At 49.2% G+C, this 14,479-nt stretch overlaps 1 protein-coding gene across 6 annotated transcripts in view; it reads left to right on the forward strand.

Moving 5' to 3' along the window:
* LOC110490600 (plasma membrane calcium-transporting ATPase 1) overlaps window positions 1-14,479 on the forward strand; it is a 60,497-nt gene that overhangs the window by 23,777 nt on the left and 22,241 nt on the right. For all 6 annotated transcript variants that reach the window (XM_036945055.1, XM_036945057.1, XM_036945056.1 and 3 more), the window contains exons 4-9: window positions 568-825; window positions 1,201-1,326; window positions 3,296-3,463; window positions 5,458-5,490; window positions 7,459-7,614; window positions 12,030-12,244. In XM_036945055.1, the coding sequence (XP_036800950.1) occupies window positions 568-825; window positions 1,201-1,326; window positions 3,296-3,463; window positions 5,458-5,490; window positions 7,459-7,614; window positions 12,030-12,244 (956 nt within the window). The remainder of the gene's footprint in view (window positions 1-567; window positions 826-1,200; window positions 1,327-3,295; window positions 3,464-5,457; window positions 5,491-7,458; window positions 7,615-12,029; window positions 12,245-14,479) is intronic.

Below are 14,479 nucleotides of genomic sequence, written 5' to 3' on the forward strand. Positions count from 1 at the left end.
ACTTCTTGCCTGAGGGATCTTACTGTCTGTATGTGTGGGGTACAGAGATGAGGTAGTCATTCAAATATCATATTTAACACTAGTGAGTCCATGCAACTTTTTATGTGACTTATTAAGCAAATCTTTACTCCTGAACTTATTTAGTATTTCCATAACAAGGGCTTGAATACTTATTGACTCAAGACAATTCAGATTTTCATTTTGAATTCATTCTAAAATCATATTTCCACTTCGATGTTATGGAGTATTGTGTTTAGGCCAGTGACAATTAAATTCAGGCTCCAACACAACCGAATGTGGATCAAGTCAAGGGGTGTGAATACTTTCTGAAGGCACTGCAGGTGTCCATTGTACTGCACTGTGTACATTTTTATTTGTATTTTGACTTAAATGCACTGCAGAGGGATAGTTTATTTAAAATAAAATCTGTGGACGGCAATGCCGTCTGGGCCTGGTTGTCACCCGTTTACTATTTAATTACCAGCATTTAATGATATGTGTTCAGATTCAGTCTGTTAGACACCTGGCAGTGTATCCCTGTAACTGTGTGCTTTGATCCTTATGCAGACTGTGGGAGCGCAGCTGGAGGGGTGGAGGATGATGGTGAGGCAGAGGCGGGCTGGATCGAAGGCGCCGCCATCCTGCTGTCGGTCGTCTGCGTGGTGCTGGTGACAGCGTTCAACGACTGGAGCAAAGAGAAGCAATTCCGCGGCTTGCAGAGCCGCATCGAACAAGAGCAGAAGTTTGCCGTTGTCCGCGGCGGCCAAGTCATCCAAATCCCCGTGGCTGAGATTGTGGTCGGCGACGTTGCACAAATAAAATACGGTAAGAGGGACCTCTTTCTGCGTCCCAAATGGCACCCGCTTCCCTATATAAGTGCACTACTTTTGACCCGAGCCCCATGGGCCCTGGGTTAAGTGGGCGGTTTTTAAGAAGCGCGGTTTGGCGGGTCATGTTTTGGAGAACGTACAACTCGATCTTTGCCTCCCGAGCCTGTTGGGGAGTTGCAGCGACGAGACAAGATCGAAATTGGGGAGAAAAAATAATAAGTAGTCCACTACAAAGGAAATAGGAAGACATTTAGGGCCCAGTTATCTGTTATTGGCGAGGATGAATTTACCAGAGTGTAATGTATTCTGTTTTCAGCCACGTGTCTTGTGAATTCATTAAGGAATATTTTTTTCTGTTTGTGTCTCCCAGGTGATCTCCTGCCCTCGGATGGTATTCTTATTCAAGGAAATGATCTCAAAATCGATGAGAGCTCCCTCACAGGGGAGTCGGACCACGTCAAGAAAACGCTGGAAAGAGACCCCATGCTGTTGTCAGGTAGCTGTTATATTCTTGTTCTTCTGCCTTGGCTTGTTTTCTTATACTATGAAGCTCATGGTGGTTGTAGATCAGTTTCCCGGCCTAGATTTGACCCCACCCCTAATTGTGGAATAAGCCATTTTTGCAAGTGGAATAGAAGGCCAGGCCCTTGATAGATGTTCTGACTTTGTCATGGAATGGGGTATGCAGGCAGTATCCAGCAATATTCTGAGCTTGAGTCCAGAAGTACTGTCAGGGAATTCTGCGTTTTCCATAAAGATAAAAGATCTTAAGAAATATCTTGCTGTGTTTTGTAAAGGCAGATCTGAAATGCTGCTTATTGAAATCTCTGCTCTGCATCAGACTGGTGTGCTTCCGTTGCACTTCTCCACTTTGATGAGAATGAATTCACCAATGTCAATCAGCAGACAGTGCTCTGACTGATGTGTAGCTACTTTTCTTGGTCTAGCCTACGTTTCTCAGGTAAAATGCTATATTAACTCCAAGAAAAACATTAGGAAATGTAGCTGGCTATATTTTATGATTTTAATATTAGAAATATGATGGCCATGTATTGTTTTTGCAAAAAATCTATATCATAATTGTCAACTAATTTACTTATGTGGGTGCTAGTCAAATAGCGTTGCACTTCTGTTATCATCTGATGAAAATGAAGCGATTATTCTGCCGAATATGTTGCACTAATGTATTTTCTGACTATTGATGCAAAACATCACTGACTTTCAATATAAAACGCAGGTGAAATGGTTTAAAACCCATATTTTGTTGGTCTGTTTGAAAATGCATATTTCTGAACTCTAATAAGGACCCCTGATTGTGGACTTGATGGTGTAGGTCCAAGACTACTTGAGCACTGTGAAATATATATATATATATCTCTACCTACCTCTAAACCCTGTTTTATTTTGCCGTCCGAGGGTATTGCTCATCTTGTCCCTAATCCCATTTTATGAAGGCCCGTTGATCCTTTAATAAAAGGGCTTTTTATGGTCAGATCCCCAAGGAGGGATTTTAAAAGTGCTTGTTTGCCTCTCCCAGCCCCCTTTGGTCTCACCTCCAAGAGAGTCTGTCTGCCTTTAGTCTGTATCATCACCCCCCCCCAGTTCAGACCAGCCCCTGCCTAATTAATTAATTAACACAGGCATGGGGAGCTCTTAATGCACTTCTCTCTCTGTCTCAGTTGTAGGCGTTAAACTCTGGAGAAAGCTACTGTTGTGTTGTGGGACTCATGTTTCCATTAATTCACTGAGGCTCACAATTGGCTTTTGATTAAAGGCTGGGAGTGTGCGAATGTGTTTGTGCTATCATCCAAGATGAGTATTTGAGGCTGGACTCTGCTTTTGAAATGTCATTCCAAAACGGGATACACTTTGTTACGTTTTGTATGCTCTCCATATTTAGCTGTAAATATAGGCCTACAGTTTCTCCGCTCAGATTTACTCACAATGACTACAGGCTCCCGAATCCAGACCCAGGACTGGAAACATCCAGAATATTCCTTACTATCAGTAGCAATTTATAGCAGATACATAATGCCGGGAGCAACAGAGCTTGGCAGGGCACACTGCACTGTCCATGTAATTGTAAGGGGGAATGTTGGTGCCTGTAGCATTAGCTGAGTAATAGTCAGGGGAACCTAGCATTTACACTGTAGCATTAGCTAGGCGCCTGCCTCTTTGGCCCTACCTCTCCTCTCTATCTGCAGGCAGGTTCAAACATCATGCTTATCTGTATCCCCCAGGTTTACTCACTTTACCACAGGAATCAGCATCTAGGACTGCAAACACCCACATTCCCCTCTCTCCATAGAATTGTACTGTAATGGAAAATGTTAGCATAATCCTAGTCTACATGGCTTTAGTTAAGTAATAGTAAGGAAGAGCCCTAGCAGAGATCTTATACAGTGTAAGCATCAGTTGTATGTCTATGGCGGCACTACCTCACCCACCCCCTTTACCCTCTGCAGGCACTCATGTCATGGAGGGCTCCGGCAAAATGCTGGTCACAGCCGTGGGTGAGAACTCTCAAACTGGAATAATCTTCGCTTTACTGGGCGCCTCGGAGGAAGACGACGATGATGAGGAGGAGAAGGAGGCTAAGAAGAAGGAGAAGAAGGAGAAGAAAGAGAAGAAAAGTACGTTGACATTTCAGAGCACGGCGGAATACATTCATGATTCAGTTCTCTACCCTTGCCTTTTTATCATTTTATTATGCCTTTGCCCGTCACAGAGAACGACGTTTTCCTCTCAACAGTCTATTGTTGAATTTCTATAGATGCAGTTGATGTGCAGAGAAGTGTGAGAAAGCAGAGTCAGACAGGTAGAGAATCAGTGGCCTCTGTCTGGGCTGTACACGGCAGCACCACTAATCACTTACTCACACTGCAGAGCAGACGGCACTGAGCTGACAGAGGAGAGAGGTTTGAACTAGAGCTAAGCTGAGCACAGGTCAGGTCTCAGCTGTGGTGGGACTTATTTTGGGAGAGCTGCTGCTTCAATGGGAATAGTTGGCAAGGCTTTACTTTAGCACTTGTTGCCGTGTTCAATGCTGCTGTGCCTGTGCAGTCGACAGCCTTGTATTGAGTGCTTTCAGCTCACGATGGGATATATGCTGTTAGTGTTTGTTCTACATATAGCCAAGTGCCTTCTGCCATTCTTTGTTCAGCAATTGTAGTTCTATTCAATCAAGGCCGTGTGTGTGTATACACTACATGACCAAAAGTATTTGGGCACCTGCTGGTCGAACATCTCATTCCAAAATCATGGGCATTAATATGGAGTTGGTCCCCCACTTTGCTGCCATAACAGGCTCCACTCTTCTGGGAAGGCTTTCCACTAGATGGTGGAATCAAAAGGTGTTTGATGGGGGTTGAGGTCAGGGCTCTGTGCAAGCCAGTCATGTTCTTCAATACAGATCTCGACAAACCATTTCTGTTTGGAACTCGCTTTGTGCATGGGGGCATTGTCCTGCTAAAGCAGGAAAGTGCCTTCCCCAAACTGTTGCTACAAAGTTGGAAACAATGTCATTGTATGAGTCTAGAATGTCATTGTATGCTGTAGCATTAAGATTTCCTTCACATGCACTAAGGGGCCTAGCCCAAACTATGAAAAAAAAGCCCCAGACCATTATTCCTCCTCCGCCAAACTTTACAGTTGGTACAATGCATTTGAGCAGGTAGTGTTCTTCTAGAATCCACCAAACCCAGATTCATCTGTCGAACTACCAGATGATGAAGTGTGACTCGTCACTCCAGAGAATGTGTTTCCACTGCTCCGGAGTCCAATGGCAGTGAAAGCCGTGTGGCTGCACGGCCATGGAAACCAGTTATTGTGTTGACGTTGCTTTCAGAGGCAGTTTGGAACTTGGTAGTGAGTTGCAACCGAGGACAGATGATTTTTACTCGCTTCAGCGGTCCTGTTCTGTGAGCTTGTGTGGCCTACCACTTCGCAACTGAGCCTTTGTTGCTCCTAGACGTTTCCACTTCACAATAACAGCACTTACAGTTGACTGGGGCAGCTCGAGCAGGGTAGAAATTTGAACTGACTTGTTGGAAAGGTGGCATCCTATGACGGTGCCACGTTGAAAGTCATTGAGCTCTTCAGTACGGCCATTCTACTGCCAATGTTTGTCTGTGGAGATTGAATGGCGGTGTGCTCGATTTTATACACCTGCCAGCAGCGGGTGTGGCTGAAATATCCAAATCCATTTATTTGAAGGGGTTTCCACATACTTTAGTGTATGTGTGCATACGTTTCAGGGTTTTGAAACAAGTTAATATACTTTAGTAGGATGTGGATACATTTTCAGGCTTTCGGTGTGTTTGTGTATGATGAAAGTGGCTGGCTGTAGTTCTATTGTGTGTGTGGACTTGTTTGGTATGAGGCGAGGGTGTAAGAATGGCCTATTGGCTGTAGGATCTGATTTAGAATGTGCGTGTCATAATGCAATCCCAGCATTCATCTGTTTGGCTTCTCATAAAAATGATTGGCGTCTCTCACGGTATCAAATCAAGATGTGAGATTTACATAATTGGAAGTATATTAAATTGGTCAGAATTGCAGCCGTTTGCAAGTTGCTCCCCAATAAGTGACTGACTCTATTCCTCTGGATTTTACTTTCCATCCACAGAGCAAGATGGAGCAGCCGAAAACCGCAAGAAAGGTGAGTGTAACAGGCCGGAGTGCGTTTTCATTTCCCTTTGACTTGGTTGCACGCTGCTACAGTACCTTGATCTGTTTTGCTCTACATTATTGCCTTCTCCTCAGCCATTTAACAGTATTGGATTTTAGTTAAACCTTGATCTGTCGCTTAGCCTGGTGTCAGTAGAAGTAGCTTAATCTGTATCGGGTCAGGTTGTTTCCCCATGCTACTCTGTGGCCTTGTGGGTCAGAGTGCGCGTGCCCGTGACTGGTCCATTCATTGTCTAGTCTGGGCCAGTATGTTACCTTCTCTCTCTCGCCCTCTCTCCCTTGCCTCGCCAAGAATTTAGCGGCAGGTGCTGTTGAATTCAGCTATGGCGATTTAGCGAGGAGATTACAGCTCTGTAACAATCTTGGGGAAGAGCATCTTCTTTTTGGCCTTCTCGCTCCCTGTTTCTCTCTCTTATTGATTGAGGACGTAGCTGTCCAATCTGAACCCTTCATTCTATAGTACTCATAGACCTTGTCAGCTGTTCAGCGTCATGCTATTGTACGACCGTGAGACCCAGCTCTCTAAAGTCCATTGAGTCAGCCAGTGTCTACAGAGCGCCAGCTGTGCTGTTAGCTAGCGGAGCCTGTTCATTGAGGTCCTGGCGCTGCTCCTTTGTGCACAGATTCTCTCTTTGCCAGGAGTGAGCAGAATAATCCTTCAGTCTGGGATTACAGGCTGTGTAAATGCAGAACACACCACCTGGGAATATTGTGGCACCCATCCTGCAGATGCTGGCTGTGTGGCTCCTGGCATCAGCAAGGGAGGAGCCTGGGGATAGAATCGATTGGTGATATGTAATGACTGTTCAGTCAGTCCAGGGCTGGGAGAGAGAGAGACAGACAGTATATAATGACTATTCAGTCAGTCCAGGGCTGGGAGAGAGACAGACGGTATATAATGACTGTTCAGTCAGTCCAGGGCTGGGAGAGAGACAGTGGTAAAGCCGACACAGGTATCCTCCCCTGCAGTGCTAGCCCTGGCAGGGCTAGAGATAATGATTTTATCATTTGGAGAGTTGGGTAAGAGATCAGCCCTGCTGGCCTGCCTAGCCCGCCTGTCCACCGTCAGACCAGGGGCTCAGCGTCTTCTATGTTACTTGGTCAGATGAGTCAAGGTGTCTGCTGACGTTTTCAAACCTGGGAGGGAAGGGGGCTTTAGAGGAATTGACATGGTGTCTGTCTGGCCACTGTCCCAGCGGATTCCACAGATCCCAGGGCTGCTGCTCTCTGAGTGGGAATATGGTAATTAGATTCCTACCAAATTACATTTTGGACCGGACTCAAAATTGCGATGACTTTTACCCCAAGTTCCCTTCCAAAAGCACTCCTCTGTGAATAGAAGCCAAAGCCTAAAGAAAAGGTTTGCAAAAAATATGGCACCCTGTTAAGTCTCTTTGAAAATGACTCCTTATTGAATCACACTAAAGGACTGGAGAGATGGAACTACTAGTCATTGATTTTCCAACTTGCTTATCTCAACCCCGCCCCCCTCAACTTCTATGTCCAAAGTTTGTTTGCTTTAACAGTTGTGCAGTGACTTGCTTTTTTAAATGAACATACAAGAATGAACAGTAATCAGGTTATGGTCAGTAGGCATGAAGTAAGAAATGTTTTGAAATACAAAAATTACAATGGGCCATTTGATTGTAAGTTGTACCTGTAAATCCTGTTTCAAAATCTTAGTTTGCGCTTGTTGCCTGCTGAACATGAGCCAGGTAGGCAGAAAGGCAAGGCTACTAGTGCTGGTTTTCCTTCCTAACTGCTAGTTCATTCAACAGCTAATTGGTTGGCAAAACAGTCCAGTTGATTAGAACTAAAACATGAAAACTAGAGGCGTTCTCACACTTGAGGGCTGGTAATTGAAACTGCAGTAGGAGTACCTCCATTCTGAATCAGTCCAACCTTTAAGTCAACGTCTCCTCTCTTCTCTCCCCCTCAGCTAAAGCCGCGGACGGAGCCGCCATGGAGATGCAGCCGCTCAACAGCGACGAAGTCGACATCGACGAGAAGAGGAAATCCAACTTGAAGGAGAAGAAGGAGAAGTCCGTTCTCCAGGGGAAGCTAACCAAATTAGCAGTACAAATTGGCAAAGCCGGTCAGTGAACTTCTTCTCTTTTCTCTCACACTGTCGCTCGCTGTCTCGCTCTCTCTCTCTCGCTGTCTCGCTCTCTCTCTCTCGCTGTCTCGCTCTCTCTCTCTCGCTGTCTCGCTCTCTGTCTCTCGCTGTCTCGCTCTCTGTCTCTCGCTGTCTCGCTCTCTGTCTCTCGCTGTCTCGCTCTCTGTCTCTCGCTGTCTCGCTCTCTCTCTCTCGCTGTCTCGCTCTCTCTCTCTCGCTGTCTCGCTCTCTCTCTCTCGCTGTCTCGCTCTCTCTCTCTCGCTGTCTCGCTCTCTCTCTCTCGCTGTCTCGCTGTCTCGCTCTCTCTCTCTCGCTGTCTCGCTCTCTCGCTGTCTCGCTCTCTCTCGCTGTCTCGCTCTCTCTCGCTGTCTCGCTTTCTCTCGCTCTCTCGCTGTCTCGCTCTCTCGCTCTCTCGCTCTCTCGCTCTCTCGCTCTCTCGCTGTCTCGCTCTCTCGCTGTCTCGCTGTCTCGCTGTCTCGCTGTCTCGCTGTCTCGCTGTCTCGCTGTCTCGCTCTCTCGCTGTCTCGCTCTCTCGCTGTCTCGCTCTCTCGCTCTCTCGCTCTCTCGCTGTCTCGCTCTCTCGCTGTCTCGCTCTCTCGCTGTCTCGCTGTCTCTCTCTCGCTCTCTCGCTGTCTCTCTCTCGCTCTCTCGCTGTCTCTCTCTCTCTCTCTCGCTCTCTCTCTCTCGCTCTCTCGCTGTCTCTCTCTCGCTGTCTCGCTCTCTCTCTCTCTCGCTGTCTCGCTCTCTCTCTCTCGCTGTCTCGCTCTCTCTCTCTCGCTCTCTCTCTCTCGCTGTCTCGCTCTCTCTCGCTGTCTCGCTCTCTCTCTCGCTGTCTCTCTCTCGCTGTCTCGCTGTCTCGCTCTCTCTCTCTCGCTGTCTCGCTCTCTCTCTCTCGCTGTCTCGCTCTCTCTCTCTCGCTGTCTCGCTCTCGCTGTCTCGCTCTCTCTCTCTCGCTGTCTCGCTCTCTCTCTCTCTCGCTCTCTCTCTCGCTGTCTCGCTCTCTCTCTCGCTGTCTCGCTCTCTCTCTCGCTGTCTCGCTCTCTCTCTCTCGCTGTCTCGCTCTCTCTCTCTCGCTGTCTCGCTCTCTCTCTCTCGCTGTCTCGCTCTCGCTGTCTCGCTCTCTCTCTCTCGCTGTCTCGCTCTCTCTCTCTCGCTGTCTCGCTCTCTCTCTCTCGCTGTCTCGCTCTCTCTCTCTCGCTGTCTCGCTCTCTCTCTCTCGCTGTCTCGCTCTCTCTCTCTCGCTCTCTCTCTCTCGCTGTCTCGCTCTCTCTCTCTCTCTCTCTCGCTGTCTCGCTCTCTCTCTCTCGCTGTCTCGCTGTCTCGCTCTCTCTCTTTCTCGCTGTCTCGCTCTCTCTCTTTCTCGCTGTCTCGCTCTCTCTTTCTCGCTCTCTCTTTCTCGCTCTCTCTCTCTCTCGCTGTCTCGCTCTCTCTCTCTCGCTGTCTCGCTCTCTCTCTCTCGCTGTCTCGCTCTCTCTCTCTCGCTGTCTCGCTCTCTCTCTCTCGCTGTCTCGCTCTCTCTCTCTCGCTCTCTCTCGCTGTCTCTCTCTCTCTCTCTCGCTGTCTCGCTCTCTCTCTCTCGCTGTCTCGCTCTCTCTCTCTCTCTCGCTGTCTCGCTCTCTCTCTCTCTCTCGCTGTCTCGCTCTCTCTCTCGCTGTCTCGCTCTCTCTCTCTCTCTCTCTCTCTCGCTGTCTCGCTCTCTCTCTCTCTCTCTCTCGCTGTCTCGCTCTCTCTCTCTCTCTCTCGCTGTCTCGCTCTCTCTCTCTCTCTCTCTCGCTGTCTCGCTCTCGCTGTCTCGCTCTCTCTCGCTGTCTCGCTCTCTCGCTGTCTCTCTCTCTCGCTCTCTCTCTCTCTCGCTGTCTCTCTCTCTCGCTCTCTCTCTCGCTGTCTCTCTCGCTCTCTCTCTCGCTGTCTCGCTCTCTCGCTGTCTCTCTCTCTCTCTCTCGCTGTCTCTCTCTCTCTCTCTCGCTGTCTCTCTCTCTCTCTCGCTGTCTCTCTCTCTCTCTCTCGCTGTCTCGCGCTCGCTGTCTCGCTCTCTCTCTCTCTCTCGCTGTCTCGCTCTCTCTCTCTCTCTCGCTGTCTCGCTCTCTCTCTCGCTGTCTCGCTCTCTCTCGCTGTCTCGCTCTCTCTCTCGCTGTCTCGCTCTCTCTCTCTCTCTCTCTCGCTGTCTCGCTCTCGCTGTCTCGCTCTCTCTCGCTGTCTCGCTCTCTCGCTGTCTCGCTCTCTCTCTCTCTCGCTGTCTCTCTCTCTCGCTCTCTCTCTCTCTCGCTGTCTCTCTCTCTCGCTCTCTCTCTCTCTCGCTGTCTCTCTCGCTCTCTCTCTCGCTGTCTCGCTCTCTCGCTGTCTCGCTCTCTCGCTGTCTCTCTCTCTCTCTCTCGCTGTCTCTCTCTCTCTCTCTCGCTGTCTCTCTCTCTCTCTCTCGCTGTCTCTCTCTCTCTCTCTCGCTGTCTCGCGCTCTCTCTCTCGCTCTCTCTCGCTCTCTCTCTCGCTCGCTCTCTCTCTCGCTCTCTCTCTCGCTGTCTCGCTCTCTCTCTCTCGCTCTCTCTCGCTGTCTCGCTCTCGCGCTCGCTGTCTCGCTCTCTCGCTCGCTGTCTCGCGCTCTCTCTCTCGCTGTCTCGCGCTCTCTCTCGCTGTCTCGCGCTCTCTCTCGCTGTCTCGCGCTCTCTCTCGCTCTCTCTCTCTCTCGCTCTCTCTCTCGCTCTCTCTCGCTCGCTCTCTCTCTCTCGCTGTCTCGCTCTCTCTCTCTCGCTGTCTCGCTCTCTCTCTCTCGCTGTCTCGCTCTCTCTCTCTCGCTGTCTCGCTCTCTCTCTCTCGCTGTCTCGCTCTCTCTCTCTCGCTGTCTCGCGCTCTCTGTCTCGCGCTCTCGCTGTCGCTCTCTCTCGCTCTCTCGCTCTCTCTCGCTGTCTCTCTCTCGCTGTCTCGCTCTCGCTGTCTCGCGCTCTCTCTCTCGCTGTCTCGCGCTCTCGCTGTCGCGCTCTCTCTCGCTGTCTCGCGCTCTCGCTGTCGCGCTCTCTCTCTCGCTGTCTCGCGCTCTCTCTCGCTGTCTCGCGCTCTCTCTCGCTGTCTCGCGCTCTCTCTCTCGCTGTCTCGCGCTCTCGCTGTCGCGCTCTCTCTCTCGCTGTCGCGCTCTCTCTCTCGCTGTCTCGCTCTCTCTCTCGCTGTCTCGCTCTCTCTCTCGCTGTCTCGCTCTCTCTCTCGCTGTCTCGCTCTCTCTCTCGCTGTCTCGCTCTCTCTCGCTGTCTCGCTCTCTCTCGCTGTCTCGCTCTCTCTCGCTGTCTCGCGCTCTCGCTGTCTCGCTCTCTCTCTCTCGCTGTCTCGCGCTCTCTCTCTCGCTGTCTCGCACTCTCGCTGTCGCGCTCTCTCTCTCGCTGTCTCGCGCTCTCTCTCGCTGTCTCGCGCTCTCTCTCTCGCTGTCTCGCGCTCTCGCTGTCGCGCTCTCTCTCTCGCTGTCGCGCTCTCTCTCTCGCTGTCGCGCTCTCTCTCTCGCTGTCTCGCTCTCTCTCTCGCTGTCTCGCTCTCTCTCTCGCTGTCTCGCTCTCTCTCTCGCTGTCTCGCTCTCTCTCTCGCTGTCTCGCTCTCTCTCTCGCTGTCTCGCTCTCTCTCTCGCTGTCTCGCTCTCTCTCGCTGTCTCGCTCTCTCTCGCTGTCTCGCTCTCTCTCTCTCTCGCTATCTCGCTCTCTCTCTCGCTGTCTCGCTCTCTCTCTCGCTGTCTCGCTCTCTCTCTCTCGCTGTCTCGCTCTCTCTCTCGCTGTCTCGCTCTCTCTCTCTCGCTGTCTCGCTCTCTCTCTCGCTGTCTCGCTCTCTCTCTCGCTGTCTCGCTCTCTCTCTCGCTGTCTCGCTCTCTCTCTCGCTGTCTCGCTCTCTCTCGCTGTCTCGCGCTCTCGCTGTCTCGCGCTCTCTCTCTCGCTGTCTCGCGCTCTCTCTCGCTGTCTCGCGCTCTCTCTCTCGCTGTCTCGCGCTCTCTCTCTCGCTGTCTCGCGCTCTCTCTCTCTCGCTCTCTCTCTCGCTTTCTCTCTCTCGCCGTCGCCCGCCCTCTCTATCCCCTCTCCCCCGTTGTTCTCTCTCCCCCTGCTCTTTTGCGGTTTCGCTCTCTCTCCCCCCTTTCTCTTGCAGTCGCGCTCTCTGAGGTTCTGGTCAGTACTCTGTAGTCTAGTAGGAAGACCTGGGGTGTATTCATTACCTCTTGCATCGGAAACTGTTTTAGAACCAAATGGAAACTAACAGAACAACTTGGAGGGATGTACCTTAATTTGTCCAATAGAAACTTTAGTTTTGGTTGCAAAACACTTTCCGTTGACAGTAACCGTTTTGGCAACAGAATGGGCGTAATGATTACACTCCTGTTGATTTATATTGTGGATGAAGAGTGATGAGTCTCACTACTGTGTTCTCTCTAGGCCTGGTGATGTCTGCCATCACGGTCATCATCCTGGTGGTGTTGTTTGTGGTGGACACCTTCTGGGTGCAGGGCCTGCCCTGGCACAAGGACTGCACACCCATCTACATCCAGTTCTTCGTCAAGTTCTTCATCATCGGCGTCACCGTGCTGGTGGTGGCCGTCCCCGAGGGTCTTCCCCTGGCCGTCACCATCTCCCTGGCCTACTCCGTCAAAGTAGGTTCCCCTTCCGCCTCAGGGTCTGCGGCAAAAGCACTATACCAGACAATAAGCCATTTTATTGGTTGTAGTTGTCTGAATATGGAGTGTCTGTCAGGGCTGTGAATATATATGGAGTAAATATAAAGATTAGCTGGCTACTCAGTAGCATGTAGGCTTGTGCTTGAGAGATTGTTTATGAGACCTGTGTTGGGTTTCTATTAATGCCTGTTGTAAGAAGTTAGTCATTATTAGTGGATGTGCATTATGCATGGTTATTTTATTTATATATATATATATTTTACCTTTATTTAACTAGGCAAGACCGTTAAAGAACATATTCTTATTTACAATGACGGACTTGTTCAGGGGCAGAACGACAGATTTGTACCTTGTCAGCTCAGGGATTCGATCTTGCAACCCTGTCCTTTTGGTTACATTTGTTACAAAAATGGCATTTTCATAGACTTGAAAGCCAGATCAGTGATTATTGCAAAAAAGCAAGTTAAACTATTTGTATTAAATAATTAGTGGGTGTTATGGTTGTGGAAGGCTTATATTTAGCCTAGGTATCATTTAATTATTCCTGACTGTTTGAAATGCACTGTATTGAAGACGAAGCTTATTTAGAGAAAATTGTATTTTTTTTTTCATCAAAAATCTCATTCCAAAATCATGGGCATTCATATGGAGTTGGTCCCCCCTTTGCTGCTATAACAGCCTCCACTCTTCTGGGAAGGCATTCCACTAGATTTTGGAACATTGCTGCGGGGACTTGCTTCTGTTCAGCCACAAGCGTTAGTGAGGTCTGGCACTGATGTTGGGTGATTAGGCCTGTCTCCCAGTTGGCATTCCAATTCATCCCAAATGTGTTCGATCAGGGCTTTGTGCAGGCCAGTTAAGTTCTTCCACACCGATCTCAACAAACCATTTCTGTATGGACCCCGTTTTGCATGGGGTTGTTGTAATGCTGAAACCGGAAAGGGCCTTCCCCAAACTGTTGGAAGCACAGAATCATATCGAATGTCATTATATGCTGTCACAATAAGATTTCCCTTAACTGGAACTAAGTGGCCTAGCCCGAACCATGAAAAACAGTCCCAGACCTATTATTCTTCCTCCACCAAACTTTAAAGTTGGCACTATGTATTCGGGCAGGTAGCGTTCTCTTGGCATTCACCAAACCCAGATAAATCCGTCAGACTGCTAGATGGTGAAGCGTGATTCATCACTCCAGAGAACGCATTTACACTGCTCCGGAGTCCAATGGCGGCAAGCTTTACACCACTCCAGCCGACGCTTGGCATTGTGCATGGTAATCTTAGGCATGTGTGCGGCTGCTCGGCCATGGAAACCCATTTCATGAAGCTCCCGACTAACCGTTCTTGTGCTGACGTTGCTTCCAGAGGTAGTTTGGAACTTGGTAGTGAGTGTTGCAACCGAGGACAGATGCTTTTTACGCGCTTCAGCACTCGGCGCTCCCGTTCTGTGAGCTTATGTGGCCTACCACTTCGTGGCTGAGCCGTTGTTTCTCCTAGACGTTTCCACTTCACAATAACAGCACTTACAGTTGACCGGTGCAGCACTAGCAGGGCAGAAATTTGATGAACTGAAAGGTGGCATCCTATGACGGTGCCACGTTGAAAGTCAATGAGCTCTTCAGTAAGGCCATTCTACTGCCAATGTTTGTCTATGGAGATTGCATGGCGGTGTGCTCGATTTTATACACCTGTCAGCAACATTTTGTGGCTGAAATAGCACAATACACAAATTTGAAGGGGTATCAACATACCTTTATATAAAGTGTATATCATGACTCACCCATAAGTTTGAAAACATACATTTTTTTTAGGCCATATCGTCCAGCCATTGTGGCTGTCCAAGGTTACAATTCATCAGTTAACTTCCTGGTGTAGCTTTTTACCGCGAGCAGTGTGAACAGACCCACTGCCAACGAGCTTTACCTGTTAACTCAAGCTTCATTCGCTTGCATAGTAGGTTAGCCCTTCACTTAGCTAAGATTGTAGCTTTAAGAGGCTAGCCTTCCATGATACATTAAAGCCGGTTGGCTTTACAACAGCGTTTGTTGCAGAGAGGAGAGGATGCCACTGCAGTACTGTTGAATGGAAAAGCTTAGTTAAACCGTCCCTTTCTATTTTTAGGCTTTTGACCCCTTCAGCAGCTCATATTTACCTTCTGCAGCTCATATTTAATTCAATGACCTTTTTCATGATGTCTCCCCTTCTCCCTCCC

Source organism: Oncorhynchus mykiss, chromosome 15 (assembly GCF_013265735.2).
Source record: "Oncorhynchus mykiss isolate Arlee chromosome 15, USDA_OmykA_1.1, whole genome shotgun sequence".
In the NCBI taxonomy this organism is placed as follows: Eukaryota; Metazoa; Chordata; class Actinopteri; order Salmoniformes; family Salmonidae; genus Oncorhynchus; species Oncorhynchus mykiss.